At 35.4% G+C, this 19,098-nt stretch overlaps 1 protein-coding gene and 1 pseudogene across 2 annotated transcripts in view; both read right to left on the bottom strand.

Annotated features, from left to right (window-relative positions):
- Nucleotides 1-19,098, bottom strand: part of JAM2 (junctional adhesion molecule 2) — a 98,347-nt gene that overhangs the window by 28,875 nt on the left and 50,374 nt on the right. Inside the window, exons 3-4 of one of the 2 annotated variants that reach the window (XM_051984828.1) lie at nucleotides 6,309-6,413; nucleotides 1,454-1,606 (exon numbers count right to left, since the gene is read on the bottom strand). In XM_051984828.1, the coding sequence (XP_051840788.1) occupies nucleotides 1,454-1,606; nucleotides 6,309-6,413 (258 nt within the window). Of the gene's footprint in view, nucleotides 1-1,453; nucleotides 1,607-6,308; nucleotides 6,417-19,098 lie in introns of both variants that reach the window. The other variant, XM_051984827.1, reaches the window with a different exon arrangement.
- Nucleotides 4,081-6,115, bottom strand: LOC127553810 (3-beta-hydroxysteroid-Delta(8),Delta(7)-isomerase-like; annotated as a pseudogene).

Raw genomic sequence — 19,098 nt, 5'->3', positions numbered from 1 at the left:
CTCCCTCTATCTAATGGTTTTATACTCACACTTACATGGTGTTTTATATTTTGTAAATTGTAAAGAACTTTATAAGCATGAATTACTATTGTTATTATTATCATCCAAACAAAAAGACCAAGTCCAAGCCAGAGTTGGTCCCAGTCCATTTAAAAAACTTCTTTGAAACTAGGTTGATTAGCTCCACTGAGCTGAGATTTCAGGTCTCCTAGCTAGGGATTACAAACTAGATGATATGCCTTAGACTTAAAACCAACTTCAAAATCAAAGAAAATTCTAGAATTGACTAGACTTCCTGATGGAACTCTGGATAAGGATCAGGTAGACCAGATGCTCCTCTGAGTTTGTTCATACTTTTTTAGTGTCTCAGGAAATTAAGTTTAAGACTAGGAGATATAGGTCTGCATTGGTAACAACAACTACAAAAATAACAATAACATTTACACAGTACTTTAAGGTTTGCAAAACTCTTTACATATGACAACCCTATGAGATATGTGCTATTCATTATTATTCTCATTTTAGAGATGTTCATTTTTAGAAAAAATTGAAACCAACAGAAAAGTTAAACAACTTGCCTAGGAGAACACAGCTAGTAAGTACTAGAGGTGGGATTTATTCTGGGGTCTAGTCCTTCACTAAGAATTCCCTATAGTGATGAAATCATAGGTCCTATTAAGAACAAATAAGAGAGTCACATATTAGAGCACCAAAGAGCAATAGATATATCATTTAATCAAACATTATCATTTTAAAAGTGAAGAATCTGCCTTGATCAAGGTTATATTTAAATGGCCTTGCTAATTAAATGATAGAGAAAAGAAGAGAGGAACTCTGAAATATAATCTTTATAGCTACTTCGTAGTGACTCTCTTGGGATATCCTTCATTACTTTTGCCTTGTAATTATGCCATGTTGTTGGAGGAGATGAGTTTATTTCATCCAAAGTATAAAGGCCAAATTATGAAAAAAATACTGGACTGAATCAGAAAAGGCTGGCACTAATTACAGTTTTGTCACAGACTCTTGTGTGATTTAGGACACATTATCTTTCTGGGCCTCTGACCAAGTATTCATAGTCTTATATGCATCTATTTGGCTGTCCAATTAATGTTATCATTTCTCAAAATGATGTATTTAAGTTCATAAAACATAATAAATAACATTACATAGGAAACCAATTAAACTGAAAAACAATTATCAAAATGTTAGAAAAATACACATATATGCAAGTTCATGGACCCTAGATTAAGAATTTTTATGCCAAGCCTTAAAATTTGTGCCAAGCTACTTCTTTATTGAATTTACCATTATTTCACCTTCTATATATAATATTTTACATAGGATTAAAAAAATAAAGAACCAACATGATTAAAAATATTTTTAAAGAAAATTCATATGAATACACTCATACATCAGATTACCATTAAATAAAAAAAAAATCATTCTTTACCTAATACTTCCAAAGTAATAATATCTTCTTCAAGGTTTTGGCCTTGGTCAGATGGTACACTAACTTCACAGCGATACTGTCCAGCATCTTTTCTAGTCACATTTTTAATTCTGATGCTGAAATTGAGCATCTCAGCTCGATTCTTAAAGTCACCTTTAAATAAAAAGAAATATTAATTTCACAAAAATAAAAGATACTTAAAATTAAATATTAAATATACTGTCATACTTTTAATTTCTAATAAGGTAGGGTAAAAAAAGCTAAATATTTTTGATAAATCTTTTTCAAATTAAATTTTTATTTTTATTTCCAAATTCTTCTCCTCTCTTCCCCTTCTCTATCCATTGAGAAAACAAAAAAACAAAATCCATAAAATATATAGTTATATAAAGCAAATTCCTTCATTGAACATCTCTTCCCTACTCTGCACTCTGAATTCATCAGCTCTGTCAGAAGCTGATAGCATGTTTCATCATACTTTTGGAACTGTGATTAACCACTATGTTAAAAAAGAATTACAAAGTCTTTCTGTTTACTTTCTTTACAATATTATTATTATTTAATCATTCATTCTCTTGGTTCTGATTAATTCACTTTGCATCAGTTCATACAAATCTTTCTGGGTTTTTCTGAAACCATTTCTTTCATAATTTCTTATAGCACAATGGTATGCCATTACATTCATATACCATAACTTGCTTTCTAAAAGGTATATTTTAATTTATTTCATTGAATATTTCTGAATTACATATACATTTTAAAAACTTTTTTATTAAAATTTTTTAATTTTGAAAACATACACATATATAACTTTCAAACATTAACCCTTGCAAAATCTTGTATTCCAATTTTCCCTCCCTTTTCCTCCACCCCTCCCCTAGATGGCAAATAATCCAAGATATGTTAACATGATAAAAATATATAACATTCATTTTTAAAATTGTGAATTCCAAATTCTCTCCCTCCCTTCCAATTCTTCCCTGCTCCTTAGAAAGCAAGCAATATGATATCAATTATCTGTGAAGTTATGTAAAACATGTTCCTATATTGTCATTTTGAAAAATAAAACACACAAAAACCCCAAGAAAAATAATGTTTAAAAAAAATACTTTAATTTGCATTCAGAGTTTATCAGTTCTCTTCCTGGATGTGGATAACATTTTTCATCATAGCTTCTTTGGATTTGTCTTGAATCATTGTCTTAATCAGAACAGCTAAGTCATTTAATGTTCTCACAATTCTGCTCACTTCATATGGCACCAGTTCACATAGGTTTTTCCAAGTCTTTCCCAGGTTTACCATTATGCTCATTATTTCTTAATATTGCAAATTAAATTTTGTTTGTTTTAGAGAGCTGGGAAAGTATTATTTACCATTATACCACTACTTCTACTGTATTAACAATAAGTATTATTATCCCTGTTTTTACAGATGATAAAATTTAGACTTAATAGAGGTCTTTGAAATTGTTTTGGGATAACTGTATTAATCTGAATAGTCAAGTCTTTCATAGTTGATTATCATTACAACCTTACTGTTACTGTGCATGATGATCCACTGTAAAATCTCTTCCTTGCATACCTCCTTTATGTGAGAAAAGTCTGCTCCATTCCATTTCTCCCTTTCTTCTTCTCCCAGTGCATACCTCTTTTTCAATCCTACATTCTTTTTTGTTTTCTTTTTGAGAAATCCCAACATACTTGACACATCTGTGCCTCTATCTATGTAGATTCCTTCTAACTGCCCTAATAAAGATAATGTTCTCAAGTGTTACATGTATTATCTTCCCATTTAGGAATGCAAACAGTTGGAGTAAATGTAAACATTAGAATTTCAATGAATCATTTATGATTGCTCTTTCATGTTTATCTCTTTGTGTTTCAATTATGTCTTCTGTTTGAATGTCAATTCAGCTCTGGTCTTTTCATTAACAATGCTTATTTCATTAAATATCCATTTCCTCCCTTAAAGGATTATACAAAGTTTTGCTTGACTGGATTATTTTTGGTTGGTAGCTCTTTTGCTCTCTGTAATATCATAATCCAAGTCCCCCACTGCTTGAATATGGAAGCTGCTAACTCTTGTATGATCCTGACTGGTGTTCCATGATATTTAGATTGTTTCTTTCTGGTTGCTTGCAACATTTTCTTTTTGACCTGAGAGCTCTGAAATTTGGCTATAGTATTCCTAGAAATTTTCATTTTTAGATTTCTTTCAGAAGTCAGATTCTTTTGATTTCTATCTTCTGGATCTAAAATATTAAGCAAATTTTCCTTTTTAATTTCTTAAAATGTGATATCTAAAATCTTTTTTAGTTCAACAATTCTTAAATTATCTCTCCTCAGTCTATTTTTCATGTCACTTATTTTATTTTATTCCCCCGTCCCCTCTCCCCCCTTTCAGCAGCCTTTATTAAAAATGTCAAGGGCAGATGCCTTATGAGGGTGGGAGGGAAATCAAGGTCTTGAACTGCTTCACAAATCAGGGCAAGAAAAAGGAGCTGCCTGAATAATACACTGCCACAAAAAATCCAACAGCACTGGAGGGAAGGATGACTTAATATGAGAAAGTGTTTCTCTTCCCTCCCCCCCACCTCCCACCTTCCATCCCCCTCCAACAGGAGATCTTCACTGGAGATATTCACGCTGCCTTCTTGGGACTTGAGGGCCAGCAGCACCATCTGCCAACAACTGGGCACTTGCCAATCGGCACCAGGCATCCAGAAGAAGGGCAGAAGGCACAATAATCCACAAAGCATCCAGGAGGACAAAGCAGAACCAAAAATAGTGAGTGCCCAAGCTGAGCCACCTCCAAACTCAGTGAGGAAATAAAGGACACCACAGTACAGCTGACCCAAAGAAGTGATAAGCTGGAGAAGGAAGCACTCTGGCCTCTGTCTCGGACAACCCCCATGCCCAGGTGCTACTGTCTCCATGCACACAGTGAAGCTGTCTGCTATAATGCACTGGCTGTAAGGCTGATCTCTAGCAATGTCCTGATTGTAGATGCTGAACCAGCCTTCAATCACTATGGGTACAAAGGCACACATGGCAAGCCAACAGACTGACCAGACAACAACTATCTAGCCACCAGGAATGTCTCTGAGACAGAAAAGACCCTGGCCTATCATTGGGCACATGAGCACTGAGCTGGAGGTTTCAGGGCCAGCAAGGGTATGTCATGTGAAGAGAGTTCATTCATCTCAAGGGATAATTGAAGGAAAGCTCTTTGGCCAGGATCAAGGTTTCTCAGAGGCTCCCACTGTGGACTGACATGATGTGGTCTTGAACTATTTCACAAGTTTTTATAACCTTTTTTTTTTTTTTTTTTTAAGCTCTGCTTGCTTTAACTCCTCTAACACTTCTTGTTAGACTTGTATCCAAGTTTCATTTTTTTAGGCTTTGCTTCTAGATATTTTTCAGTTATTCTCTTCAATATTTGCATCTTGAGCTTCTCTGTAGTCATAATAGTTTAATTAGATAATTAAAATGAATTATGATGGGATGCTTTTTGTGTTTGCTCATTCTGCCAGCCCATTTTTTGGCTTTTGACTTTATATTACTATGGGCTTTGTGGGGAAGGGACGTCTGGCATGAGCTTCTGTTCTTATGTCCTTCTGCTCTTTTCACAACTCAAGCTGAAGTCCTATGGGTTTTCAAACTCCCAAATTGATTGTGATCTCATGTGAGATCTGTTCACCGTTCTACAAATTTGAATTCTACAAATTCCCGGCCCACTATTGTGTCTTCTAATAGACCCTGATTGGAAGTTTCAATAGAGCACTGTTGGACTCGGTCACTATTGGTTTTTTTCAGAAAGACTGAATTGCAGACTTCTCTTTAGTTTGAAACTTATGCCCTGGTTATTTCACATGAAGCTAAAGCCTAGAATTTAGTTACAACTCTATTCCTGGGATTAGAGTCATGCAGCTACGTTTCCATGATTTGCTCTTTGATCAGTAGACAACTGGGATTCACATTAATGACAACCTCTGGATCTCCAACCTGGGGATTCTCTGGGGTGTCTTTCTGCTCCAGTGCTGGCTCTTGACTATCTTTCAGTTACAGACGTCTGAAATGCTCCACATATGCTCTTGACCAGACTGTTCTCCCTTTCCTCAGACCTTTCTGTCTTGATTCACTAAGCAACCCTGAACTGTAAGAAAGACTTATGACTTTTTCTTGTTTTTCCTGATCAGAATTCAGTCTAATATATTTTATAGGTTCTTAAAGACTTTTAAGACTGGTCCCCAGGTGGAAATTTGAAGTGCCTTTATCCCTCCTAGATGTGATCTTTGGAGATTTGGTTTGAAAGATGGGGCAGCAGAATATATTATCTGTTTGGTTTTCCCTATCAATCACAGCTAGCAATTTTATAGCACTTCAAGGTTTGTAAAGCACTTTGCAAAAATTATTTTATTTGATCCTCATAGCAATCCTAGGATATAGATAGTATTGTTATTCTCATTGTTGTATGTATTTATTTTAAACTTTGGCATTATCACTAATGCAGCAGATTTCATGTAGGACTAAGGAACAGAAGTGAAACTGTTATTTTTGAAAGATGCTGTTTTCCTACTGCAAGATTATATTCTATTACCTTCTCTTAGTGAGTCACAAAGCTGCTAAACCAGTTGGAGTTTTATATGTAGCTAGGGACCCTACTGAAAAAGGGAGATAGGGATACAAATGATTCATTTTATTTCTACATATATATTTATGACTATTATCTTCAGAGCCTCATTGAAATTTCCCTCATATGTGCCCCTTTTTATTTGTCACCTGGAAGACTATGCACTACATACAGCATTTCATCATTTCCTCTCCCAATGATCCACAAGTCTATAATGTCTTACCTTGAAAAGCTTGCTGATAATAGACAAAGGAGACACTGGGTCCAAGTTTCTTCCATTCTAATCTTGAAGGAGATGTTTTCCTTTGGTACTTACAGGATAAAATTGCTTCTAGGAAAAGGAGATACAATCAGTATTTTCTAACCATCCCTTTAGTAGATTCCACCTTTCTTATTAATAGGCAAACACTCCCTTTGTACTTTGTATTCCTAATTTGCACTTGACTTCTTGGTTGGGTTCTTAGAGGGCATCTGCTGCTTTAGATTCTATGGGCAATCACATAATCCAATCATTGAGACCCCAGTGGGATGTTTCCTATTAACAAACAGACAAGGGAAAGGATTATGGGAAGATGGTAGAGTAAGAAAATTCCAAGTTCTCCAAATTTCCTCCACAAATAAGACAAAATTGCACCTTAGGGAGAATGTAGAGTGGCAAAAATGAACAAGAATTGGGATGAACAGTGGTCCTGCTGGGACCACCAGAGAAAATTTGAAGAAAGATCCTAGGATGGAGGTTTGGGCAGCCTGAGGGAAGTGTAAATACCTGCCGGCTTGCTCTGTTGAAATAACAAGTTGACAGCCCTGAGTTAGGAGGTAATTTTGGCCTCAGCCACAGAAAATCAAGAGTCTGAGTAGAGGAAGATTGGAGGAACCTCTGCTGACAAAGGACATCAGACTAAACCATGTTGTTGAGATTAAAGGCTCTAGATGAGAAGCACATGCTTGGTGAGTACCGAAGCAGTGGGGTAGAATGCTGCTGGCTGTACCAGGAGAGGTGAGTTCTTGATTTGAGGTTCAGGCCACAAGGGAGAACCAAAGGTGACAGCCATTGGAGGATTTTCAGCAAAGTGCAGGGGGCTCTAGCTGTGGCTTAGAAAGGGAAAGAAACGTACAGTTTGGGCCTAAGACAAAGCTCAAAAAAAAAAAAAATCCAGTAAGAAGGACCTGATGTCAGAGGTACTACGCCCCACACCCCAGTGATAGAGGTGATTATAATAACAAGCTACTATAAATAAAACCAAATAAAAATGAGCAGACCAAGGAAAAAGAGCTCAAGCATAGACACTTATGGGAATAGAGAAGACCAGTATTTGTCTTCAGAGGAGGATACTGAAGCTTAAAAAACTCTCTTCACCTCCAAAAAGTAGTGTTAAATGCTCAATTATCCAAAAATAATTCACAGAACTCAAAAAAAATATGTAAAAAATGAAATAGGAGAGACTGAGTAAATGTTTAAAGAGATAAGAACAATCCAAGAAAAACAAGATTATGAAAAAAAAGACAGCTAATTGAAACAGGAGATTCAGAATCTTAAAGAAGAAAACAATTCTTTGAAAATTAGAATTGGGTAAAGGGAAACCAATGAAGCTATAAGAGACCAAGAAATAATAAAACAAAATATAAAGAATGAAAAAATACAAGAAAATATGAAACATAAGAAAAACAACTGATTTGGGGAATGGATCAAGAAGAGAAAAAATAAGAATAATTGGACTATTTGAAAGCTTTGATGGAAAAAAAATTCTGATACAATAACACAAGAAATAATTAAAGAAAATTATTCTAAAACATTAGAACAAGAGGGGAAGGTAGAAATTTTAGAAAAGACCCACGAATTGCCAGAAGAGATAGTAAGCGTATAACCTGTAAGAATATCACAAGCAAATTCCTAAACTCCCAGGTCATGGAGAAAATATTATAAGCAAACAAGAAAAAAAATTTCAAATATAATGATGCCACAATTAGATTACATGAGACATATTAATAGCTATTCTAAAAAATAGCAGATTTTGGAATTATATATATTGAAGAGCAAAAGAATTGGGGTTGTGGTTGAAAATGTCATGCCAGCAAAATTAAGCATGATTGTGAAGAGCACAAAAAGGATATTTAACAAATTGCCAGACTTTTAGAATTTTGCTGCAAAAAGACATGAACTTAAAAGAAAACTTGAAATGCGAGCTCTGAGAGAAATATAAGGTAAACATCAAAGATTAACTACAAGAGACTCAACAAAGACAAATTGTTCACTTTTTATTTGTGAACATGTAAAACACATATATCTGAAAATTTCATTAGTAATTGGGTAGTTCAAAAAAAATTATAGTAGATTCTAGTATGATATGATTTTAAAAAGTAAAACCATGTAGGAAAAGATAAAAAGAGTTATTATTTCACATAAATGAGATATGAGAAGAACTGATACCAAGAAATTAGATGGGGGAGGAGGGTTGCTAATTCTGGAAACTTATCATCAGGAATGGATTAAAGAGGAAAAAATATATATATATATATATGGGAATAAAAGTCTTTTAAACATAAAGAAATGAGTATGAGGGAATGGGATAATGGGGAATGATATAGAAGATTATGGAGATTAATGGGAATGGGATAGAGAACAATATACTATTTGTAAGGGTTATACAAATCTTCTAAATTCCGATAGAAACAAGAGGGCAAAGGGAAAGGCGGGGAGAAAGAATAAGGAAGGGGGAGTTATGTTAAATAATAGGAGAGTAAAAATAAAGGAAAAGAATCAGGAAGGATAAGAACAGGGTGAGAAGGATCTTGAGAAATAAGAAAAAGGAAAATAAACAAGTAATGACAGCGTAGAATGAGATGAATTCAATCATAAAATAGAAATATTGTAGATTAAAAATTTGAACTAATTATATTGTTTTCAGAAAATGTTATAAAAATGAGAGATACACACAAATATTAAATGAAGATAAGGAGTAAAATGTATTATGTAAAAAAAGCAGGGATAGTAATCATGATCTCAGACAAAATTTAAAGCTAAAATATATGTAGTCAAAAGAGAAAACCAGGGAAATTATACTATATGCCATCCATATTAATCAATATTGTTTTAGATTACTTAAAATAACTAGATGATATAAAGTTGAAATATTGCTGTGATGTAGAAAATGATGAATTTACGAAAATATGAAAGACAGGTTTATGAAAGAAGATGCTATTCACCTTTAGACCAATAGAGGACAAGTAAAAATAAACAAGTAAAAATACATACATGCACATGAATGTACCTATATAGATATATGTATATACAAATATATCATTATAGAGATCTATGTACATGTATGTGTATAGATATGTATGTGTACATGTGCATATATACATATGTATATATGTGTGTATTTATGTATATGTATATCTACATATCTCCATGCTTATTTGTAGTCTTTTTGGGGAGTGGGTTGGAAGAAAAAGGGAAAAATAAAAGTAAAAAGTGCACAACAGATAACAAAAGAAAATCTACAAGGAAATAAAGAAAAAAATGGACAGCTCTGAATATTTGTTCTATAGGCTTTCTTGAAATGGAAATTTATTGATTTATATTTTGAATCCTCTTATGTGCTGCTGTGCATATAGCAATTTTCTCCCCCCCCCCCCATTATTTTGAATTTAAGTTTAAAACAAATAAATTTAAAAACAAACAGACAAAAGAACTTCCAGCTAAGAACAGAGGCAGGCAACCCAACTTGCATACATTTATTCCAGAAGAAAAAAACAGGCCTAAAAATAGCATTAGACTAAATCTTGAACAAGAAATACAATGAGAAACTGCAATGATGTTATCAACTCTAGAAGTCACTCAGAACCCACAGGCAATAGAAATGTCAATCTGCCAGGAAAAAAAAAATCTATGCAAACAAGACAGAAGCCTTCTGTCATAATGAGAGATATCTATAGCATTCAGTGCTTTGTGTTCAGAAGCAATATAAGAGGGCTTCCACAAAAAAGTTCCAGAATGATTGCAAAATCATAATATGACCCTTTGAAGTGAGTAGAAATAGCAGAGACCAGTTTGATCATCATCATACACATAGGAAAACTTTAGGACCTGGGGCTCTGAAGTACCTTGCAATCTATCCTGACATACCAAACAACCAGTATGCTAAACCACAAAAATTTAGGGAAACCTAAATTTAATAGCACTCAACCCAAAGTGTAGAGGTAGAAGTGAGCAGGGGAGTCTAGATGATTTAAGAGAAGACAAAAAATGTATGAGAGGAAATGCTGATCATGGCACTAGCACAAAGCCCCAATATAAGAACTAGGATTAAAGATATAAATAAAAACAGAAGAGAGAGATACCAAAAAGTCTAATTTAGAAGAAGATAATATCTCCAGAACTAAAAGAAAAGACTCCAAGCAAGATATGGATTTTCCATAAGATTACATCAATATTTAGAAGAAATTAAGAGGATTTTTTTTAATGAAATAAAAGCTCTGGAGGAAAGAACTGGAAAAGAATTGTTTAAAATAGAAAGTAGTAAAATTTGCCCAAGTAATAAACTGCTTAAAATTTTATAATAGACCAAACAGAAATCAATGGCCCCATAAAGCAGCAAGAAATATTAAAACAAATTTAAAATAATAAAAAATAAAATATATCTTTTAAAAAAATCAGTTAACTTGAAAATAAGCTCAAGACAGATTGCTTATTGGACTCCAGGTCATACGAACAGAAAGATGACATGTTTTCTCCAATCCCCATAATCTCTCAAAATTCTCCAAAGCAGAAAATATGCACCAAAGTTAAAGCAACGTCAGTCATCTCTAAAGTCTTGAATACTTCCCCCTTGCTCAAATTAAAAAAAACAACACCCCCTCCTAAAACTTGATGATCTATCCAGCAAATTTGAGCTTAACCATGTAGGAAAAATATAGACCTTCAAAAATAATAATAATCTCCATGAACAAAGTAAAATATACTGTATACAAAATATGGATGACTAGCTGTAAATGACTTTGTAATTCTCAATAATACAATCATCCACACTATTCTGAAGGACTTATGAAGAAAAATCCTATCATACCTAGAGAAGGAACTGATCAAGTCTGAATATAGATCGAAACATTCTCTTAAAAAAAAAATCCAAACAAATAATAAAATTTGAAATATTTTTAGAAAGAAAACCAGAACTCAACTATTTGCCTTTTGATCCTTCCAAATAACACAAATGCAGGATGAGTGAATAAAGTACAGCAAAGACAATAATGGTAAGAATGACAACAAGGTCCTATAAGAAAGTTCTTTCCAAATATACACAATGAAAGAGGGAAGACATCTGATAGAATTAGATTAAGAAGACATCAGGTGTTATAGATAGAGCCTCGTGAATACTGGCCTATAGATAGATCAATGTTTATTTTGGGGGAGAGGTGTAGGAATACATTACAATATGGAAAGATGTATAAGCGGGGAAGGGAAGCACAGGGATAGAGAGGAGTGAGTTAAATCTTGTCAGAATCAAATTGTGAGAATTGAATAAAGGTTTATTTTCCATAGAATTACAAAGCTTAAATTAGAGAAATGCAGAAAAACGAAACTTAAATAAGAGGAATGAAACTGAAATCTAAGAAAGGAAACGTAAAATTTTCTAACCTAAAGTTAAAAACCTAGAGTTTTGTATACAAAACTTATAGAGGGAAGCCAGAAATGAGAACAAGAAACATGCTGTGAGATACAATCAGGAGAGGGGACTCACACTCACATGGGGGAATTAAGTGTTTTGGATAGGCAATGGAGAATCAGGGAAGGAACTTACAAGACATATTTCATTGATTTTATTTTAGCTTAGTAGTAGGCATGTAAAGAATGTAAAAAAAATAAAATTTTTTCCTGGTTTCCTTAGGAGGTCTGTAGAATTCTTGGTAATATTGATATTGGTATTTGATATAATTGAAATAAGAATTGCACAGTCCTTGGTCTCATTCTCTCTTCCAGAGTCATCTTAAATCCAGTGGCCAGGCAAAGGTCATAACTACTGATGGTAGCTCGGGTTGCAGTGGGTGTTATTTGGGCTTTCTAAATTAAGGTCTTTCCCACATTTTAGTTTATCAGAAGCCACACCTATTGAGTAAAGGCTAGGTAAGAGTTGAGACAAAAGGTGAATTAAAAATATCAATCAGGGAGGGGAAGACTCTTGGGGCTTCTGGTTAGAACAGAAAACAATTCCTATTTACATTCATTCTAGGCCACCAAAACTTAAACAATGAAACATAGCAGCTTGGGTTGGGACTGTTACTGGCAATTCAAAGAAAATCAGAATGATTTAGGTTTAAAGGCTTAATCAAGTAGCTTTATTTAAAACACAATGAACTTTTAAAAAGCCTCTTTCCATAGCAATATTAAAAAAAAAAAAAAAGAAAACAGCCAGATAAAAAGTAAATTGTCCCAGCTTTTTGGAAAAAATATGGATTAGGAGAGACAGTTGGTGAAGGCAGTTTAGTACCATACACAGTGTAATGCTTGTAGTATTTGGTGCTTGAAAAGTTTACTTGTCCTGTGATGGCAGTTTCAACCCTGGGGGCAAGTAGAACCCAGAGTAGTGGGAAAGCATAGACAAAGACTTGGAGGTGGGTTCAAGCCTGAAAATTCTTTTGAGTCACCTTATGACACTGGTCTGTGACCCTTTTAAGGTCCCTCTTCTCAACCTCAACATTTGGTGGCCCGTATGGGGAGAGCCCTGGCTTGATTCCCTCCTTGTTGAGGTAAGCCCTCCCATTTTTTCTCCCACAATTCTATAACTAGGAGATCCCAAGCTGCTGGGAGAAGATTTGTCTAGGTCATCATGAGTTCCACGCTTAGCAATTTTTCCTTGAGTGAGGCCGCCCAGATTGGGGATATCCAGACTGGGAAATTCTTGCAATTTTTGGCAAAGTTCCTAGAGAACTTTTGCCACCCTTTCACCTTCTCTGGGATGCCAGAGAAGATGAAATGCTATAGGATAGCTTTTGACAAAGTTTTATGGCTTTTGGCAAAGATGGGATAGTCCTCTTTCATGTCATTTTGTCTGTGTCTGCATCTCTGTGCAGAATACTTGTGTCATGTTTGTTCTGTGAGTTAGATTTTGTTACCTGGGAAGATTTAAAACAACCAACAAGAGAAAAAATCTATATGCTGTAGTTAGAATGCTGTGGGAACATTTCTTAAAAAGCCTTTTTCCTGTGGCCAAGTTGGGTGCCACACAAAAAAAAGTTAACTAATTAAAATGAAAATATCTTAGCAGATTCTCAAAGTTTTGAGAGGATTATTAAGAAGTCTGGAAATAAGTCATTTTAAGATTGAAAGAAAAATTCCTTAAACACTGGAGATAATTCCAGGAATTTATCCCATTCTGAAAGAAAAGAAAAAGAAAAAACTAGGCAAATAGCAACTTTTTAACTAAACCTTCCTTGATTCTTATCCAGAGTCCCCTTCTGCTCCTTTGAGAAAGCACCCCAGAAGGTATTAAGGGACCCTCTCCACTCCCCAGAGTAGGGATTCCTAACAAGATATATATATGTAGGCAAAACTGTGGGGACCCCAGACAACCTTGCCCAAACACCTCCCCAACCCAGTTTTGAGAGAGTGGGAGTAAGGCCCAATGGTCAGCATTCCCTGAGCTCTGGCATCTGATATTATGATTTTTTAAAAAAATAACTTTTTATTGACAGAATCCATGCCAGGGTAATTTTTTTACAACATTATCCCTTGCACTCGCTTCTGTTCCGATTTTTCCCCTCCCTCCCTCCACCCCCTCCCCCAGATGGCAAGCAGTCCTATACATGTTAAATAGGTTACAATATATCCTAGATACAATATATGTTTGCAGAACCGAACAGTTCTCTTGTTGCACAGGGAGAATTGGATTCAGAAGGTATAAATAACCCAGGAAGAAAAACAAAAATGAAAGCCATTTATATTAATTTCCCAGTGTTCTTTCTTTGGGTGTAGCTGCTTCTGTCCATCCTTGATTAATTGAAACTGAGTTAGATCTTCTCTTTGTCAAAGAAATCCACTTCCATCAGAATACATCTTCAAACAGTATCGTTGAGATATATAATGATCTCCTGGTTCTGCTCATTTCACTTAGCATCAGTTCATGTAAGTCTTTCCAAGCCTCTCTGTATTCATCCTGCTGGTCATTCCTTACAGAACAATAATATTCCATAACATTCATATACCAAAATTTACCCAACCATTCTCCAATTGATGGGCATCCATTCATTTTCCAGCTTTTAGCCACTACAAACAGGGCTGCCACAAACATTTTGGCACATACAGGTCCCCTTCCCTTCTTTAGTATCTCTTTGGGATATAAGCCCAGTAGTAACACTGCTGGATCAAAGGTATGCACAGATTGATAACTTTTTGAGCATAGTTCCAAATTGCTCTCCAGAATGGCTGGATGTGTTCACAATTCCACCAACAATGTATCAGTGTCCCAGTTTCCCCACATCCCCTCCAACATTCCACATTATCTTTCTCTGTCATTCTAGGCAATCTGACAGGTGTGTAGTGGTATCTCAGAATTGTCTTAATTTGCATTTCTCTGGTTAATAATGATTTGGAGCATATTTTTATATGGCTAGAAATAGTTTCAATTTCTTTGTCTGAAAATTGTTCATATTTTTTGACCGTTTATCAATTGGAGAATGGCTTGATTTCTTATAAATTAGAGTCAATTCTCTATATATTTTGGAAATGAGGCCTTCTGATACTGTGATTAAAGGGAGCTCCTAGCACTAGTCATCCCAGCTTTCAGCAGGTTCTGCCCAGGAATTACCTGGAAAGAATTCAGGTACACCTGGTACCACTCAGTGTGATAGTGTAAGATGAGAAAGCCAGTCAGCCTCTGCATTTGGTAAGACCACCATTTTCTGTTTCAATTATGGATATGTATTAGCTATGTAATTTATGGTAAATTATCTTATCTCTATCCAGTTTTCTGATTTATAAAAAATAATAATTGTTTTGAAGATCACATGATTGCAAAAGTGCTCAGCATAAAGCATGCTATATGAATATTAACTGTTTTATTGACTATAATTACTTCGTATTTGGTAACTTTATGGGTTTTTTAGATGTGACCAACTTTGTGCCCAAGTAAATCCTGAAAGGACTGTTGCCTATCTGGAGAAAGTTCTCCTCAACTGGCAGATAGATTTTACACATATACCCCCTCTCAGGGGGCTTCAAACTTGATTTTTGTTGACACCTTTACTAATTGGGTAGAAGCCTTTCCTTGTAAAACAGAGAAGGTTCAGGAAGTATCAGGGTGTTTGCTAAAAGAGATCACATCTCTCTTTGGCCTGCCTAGCTCCTTGCAGAGCCACTGTGGCCCAGCCTTCACTCCTCAAATAACTCAGAAGGTGGCTGAAGCACTTAAGATGGCTTTCCATTTCCACCCTGCCTGGCGGGCTCAAGTCTTCTGGGAAGGTGGAAAAAATGAATCACACCCTCAAGGGAATCCTTACTAAACTTGCCTGGAGACTGGAGAGAATTGGGTGTAAACTTGAAGGCTTCCCAGCTGGACTCACGTTTCTAGAATTTAAAAGTACTCCTGTTACTTCTCCCTCAGACATTCCTGAATATTTCTGTAAACCCATAGAGGACCTGAAACTACTCTTCCACAAGATTCCTGGAAACATTGGAAACATATTGGATAGAGAAGGGTGAAATTGTCTGTGTCCTTCTCTCCCTCACTCTAGCTTTCTTTCTTTCTTGTTATTTTCCAGTTTTTCCAGGTGTACCTTTAATAACATTCCAAGAATGAGAGCTTTGTTCTTAGCATTTTCTCTCCAGCTCTCTTGGTCACTCTGTGGCCCCCCACCAGTAGGGAGATAACTCCTTAGTCTTTAGTCAGGCTAGGGAGCTCCGTGGGCAGTGGGGGCATCCAGGATTGTTGGGTGGGCCCTCAGCATCCTCAAAGAAATCCACAGATGGGACCTGAAGCATTATTTTCAAAGGCCCCATTCCCAAATGTCACCATCCCCACCCTGGATACCACCCTATTTATACTAGCTATACCCAGGGGAATAACTTTAACCTAACTATCCCCTGTGTTCTTGCCAGAACGTATATCTTACTCCATAATAATTGTAGAATATCCATTCCAAGATTATTCACTCACTCATAATGCTTCTATACCACCTTCCTTGAAGTTTCTTCATAACCTCCTGAGAACTAACATTCCTATTGGTAGATTTGTTTCCTCCAGACTCCAAGCTATGACCTTCCAACTATTTGTTCACTCTGAATACCATAGGCTAATTGATTCTGATACTCAGCACCCCTCTGGATATTGCTACCGCCATCTTCAAGTCACATCCCTCCCCCTCCTCAGTCTGTACCTAACTAGGCAGGAACAACTCTACACCCTTTATCAGCATGAAGCAGTTCTGTAAGAGAAGATCTCCTTCTCTTTGTCCTAAATGAATTTGGGATGCAACTGCTTGAGAGGGGAAATGATGTAATATAGCCTCTAGGGGAGACAGCAATAATTTAAGGTCCCTTGACCTTATGAGGCTTCTGTTCTAACAATAACTCAGTGATTCTAAGTCCTCTGGCATTGGAATCCGATCCTGAGGCCTCCCACACCCCAACCTAAGAATAATATTGTTCTAATAATCTATCTGATTCTGGGGGCTTCTGGCCTCAGGATAGTCCCACAAATCAAATTCCTGAGACAATAATGAATAGATCACTCCTCAGTTCATTGATGACTGTCAGATGGAAAATCTGTTGGTCAGTGATAGCCAAATTCCACAGATCACTCCTTGCTTCTACCTCTGAACCATAAAATTAGTGTATCTATAACATGAAGAACTAGATAAATGTGTCTCCTTGCTTCTGTTTCTTTGCTATATTCTCTTGGAATTTAGACCCCTTCAATGGCACTACAATTACAATAAACTTTGCCCCTTGACTTGGAAATGGGGTCAAGCCTGCAAATTCTTTTGAGACATCTTGTGACACTGGTCTGTGACCCTCAACCTTTTGGGGTCCCTTCCCAACCTCAACCATAGGATGGTCTGCTTATCTACAAGGGTCCCAACTATACAAGCAGTCTCTTAGTCTAGTGCAGAATGACTGGAGTTTGTTTTTGATTAGGGAGTTTAGTTTGCAATTAAAAACAACAAATTATGACAATTTTGTGTGTGTGTGTGTGTGTGTGTATGTGTGTGTGTGCATGTGCATGTGCATGTGTGAGTGTATAACTTTGCTTTTGACATATTTAAGGCCTTCTGCATACTGTGGGTCCAGTGTTTATGGAAAATAGACCAACTCAATAAGATAAATTCAAGAAATCCCTTGACATTCCTTAACAAGGAGTATCTAATGAGAAAAGGGAATAAGGGGAGAGGAGAAGAGAACCAGTGAAAATAGGGTCCCCTTAAAAAAATTAATGGAGGGAGCATAATACTATTTTATAGCAGTAGAAGAAACTTGAAACTGATATGTTTCTGTACAGACAACATAAGAAAGAAAGTGATTGAATGGTAAAGAGTGTTTTGTTATCAAATTTTTCTGGTAAGGATTTGGTATCATATACATATACATACACACACACACACTTAAACATACATATAGATAGAGAGATGACAGAGAGATTTTTATATATTTAGTTCTACATAGCCAGTTCCCAACAGCTAAATGGACAATGAAAATGGAAAAAGCAGTTATCAAAGGAAGAATGGAAAGGTATTGACAACCACATAAAAATGATCCTAATTATTAATTAATAAGAGAAATGTAAGTCAAAATAGCCCTCACATTCTGCAACTGGCAAAAATGACAGAAAGTGACCACAATCAATACTGGAGGGGTTGTGGAAAGATAGATACGCACTGATACATTGTTCATGGAGTTGTGAAATGGTACAGCTAATCTGAAAAACAATTTGAAATTGTGCAAATAAAGTGACTAAAATGTCTGTATCTTTTTAACCAGAGACTCCATTATTGAGCTCATGTCTCAAGGAAACATTGATAAGAAAAAAGTCCTTAGATGTGTCAAAACATTTATAGCAGCACTTTTTATGATAGCTAAGTAACACAAAGTAGATGCCCATCAACTGGGGAATAGTTAAACAAACTGTGGTACATGAATATAGTATAGAAATATTGCTGTACTGTAAGAAATGACATATGCACTGAATGCAGAGAAGCATGGGAATACTTAAATGAAATGATATAGAATAAAGTAAGCAGACCCAAGAAAATGACATACACAGTAACCATGACAATGTAAATGGGAAAAACAATACGCCAAATAAATCAAAAAGGAAGAAAATTATAAAGATCAAGTGGGACTCAAATAAAAAGATATGAGAAGACATTTGCAGCATATCTACCCCCTTCTGGAGGTGGAAGTCTCACATTTGTTACACATTGAAAAAAAATAGTAAACCAAATCAAAAGTCTAAATGGATAGAAAAATTATGAAATATCTAATAGGAAAAACAACTAACCTGGAAAACTGATGGAGGAGAGATACTTTAAGAATTGCTGGATTGTCTAAAAGCCATCAACCAAAAAAGTGTTTAATTTCAAAAAAAAAACTATAAAACTGTCCAGATATCTTAGAAGTGGAAGGTCAAGTGAAAATTGAAAAAAATCCACTGTTCCTAGCTGTGTGACCCTGGGCAAGTCCCAATTGCCTCAGGAAAAAAAAAATCCACTGATCATCTGTGAAAAATCATAAAGAACTAAATAATATTAAATTATAAACAGTTTTATGTAGGAAGATGATACATGTAGCTCCTCAGAACTTTAATGTCTTCAGGAATGACAATCAATCATTAAACTTTGAAGTGTCTATTATGTGTCAGGTACTGCACTAAGCTCTGGAAATTCAAAAAGAGGTAAAAGACAATCCTTGCCCTCAAAGACATCACAATTTAATGGAGAGACAAAAAATAAATATATCCAAACAAACCATTATAGGAAAAATTTAATAGAATAAAGGCACTAGAATTAAGAAGGATTGAGAAATG

Source organism: Antechinus flavipes, chromosome 3 (genome assembly GCF_016432865.1).
Source record: "Antechinus flavipes isolate AdamAnt ecotype Samford, QLD, Australia chromosome 3, AdamAnt_v2, whole genome shotgun sequence".
In the NCBI taxonomy this organism is placed as follows: domain Eukaryota; kingdom Metazoa; phylum Chordata; class Mammalia; order Dasyuromorphia; family Dasyuridae; genus Antechinus; species Antechinus flavipes.
The sequence above is the reverse complement of the archived record's forward strand: the minus strand, read 5'-3'. Positions and strand labels throughout refer to the sequence as shown.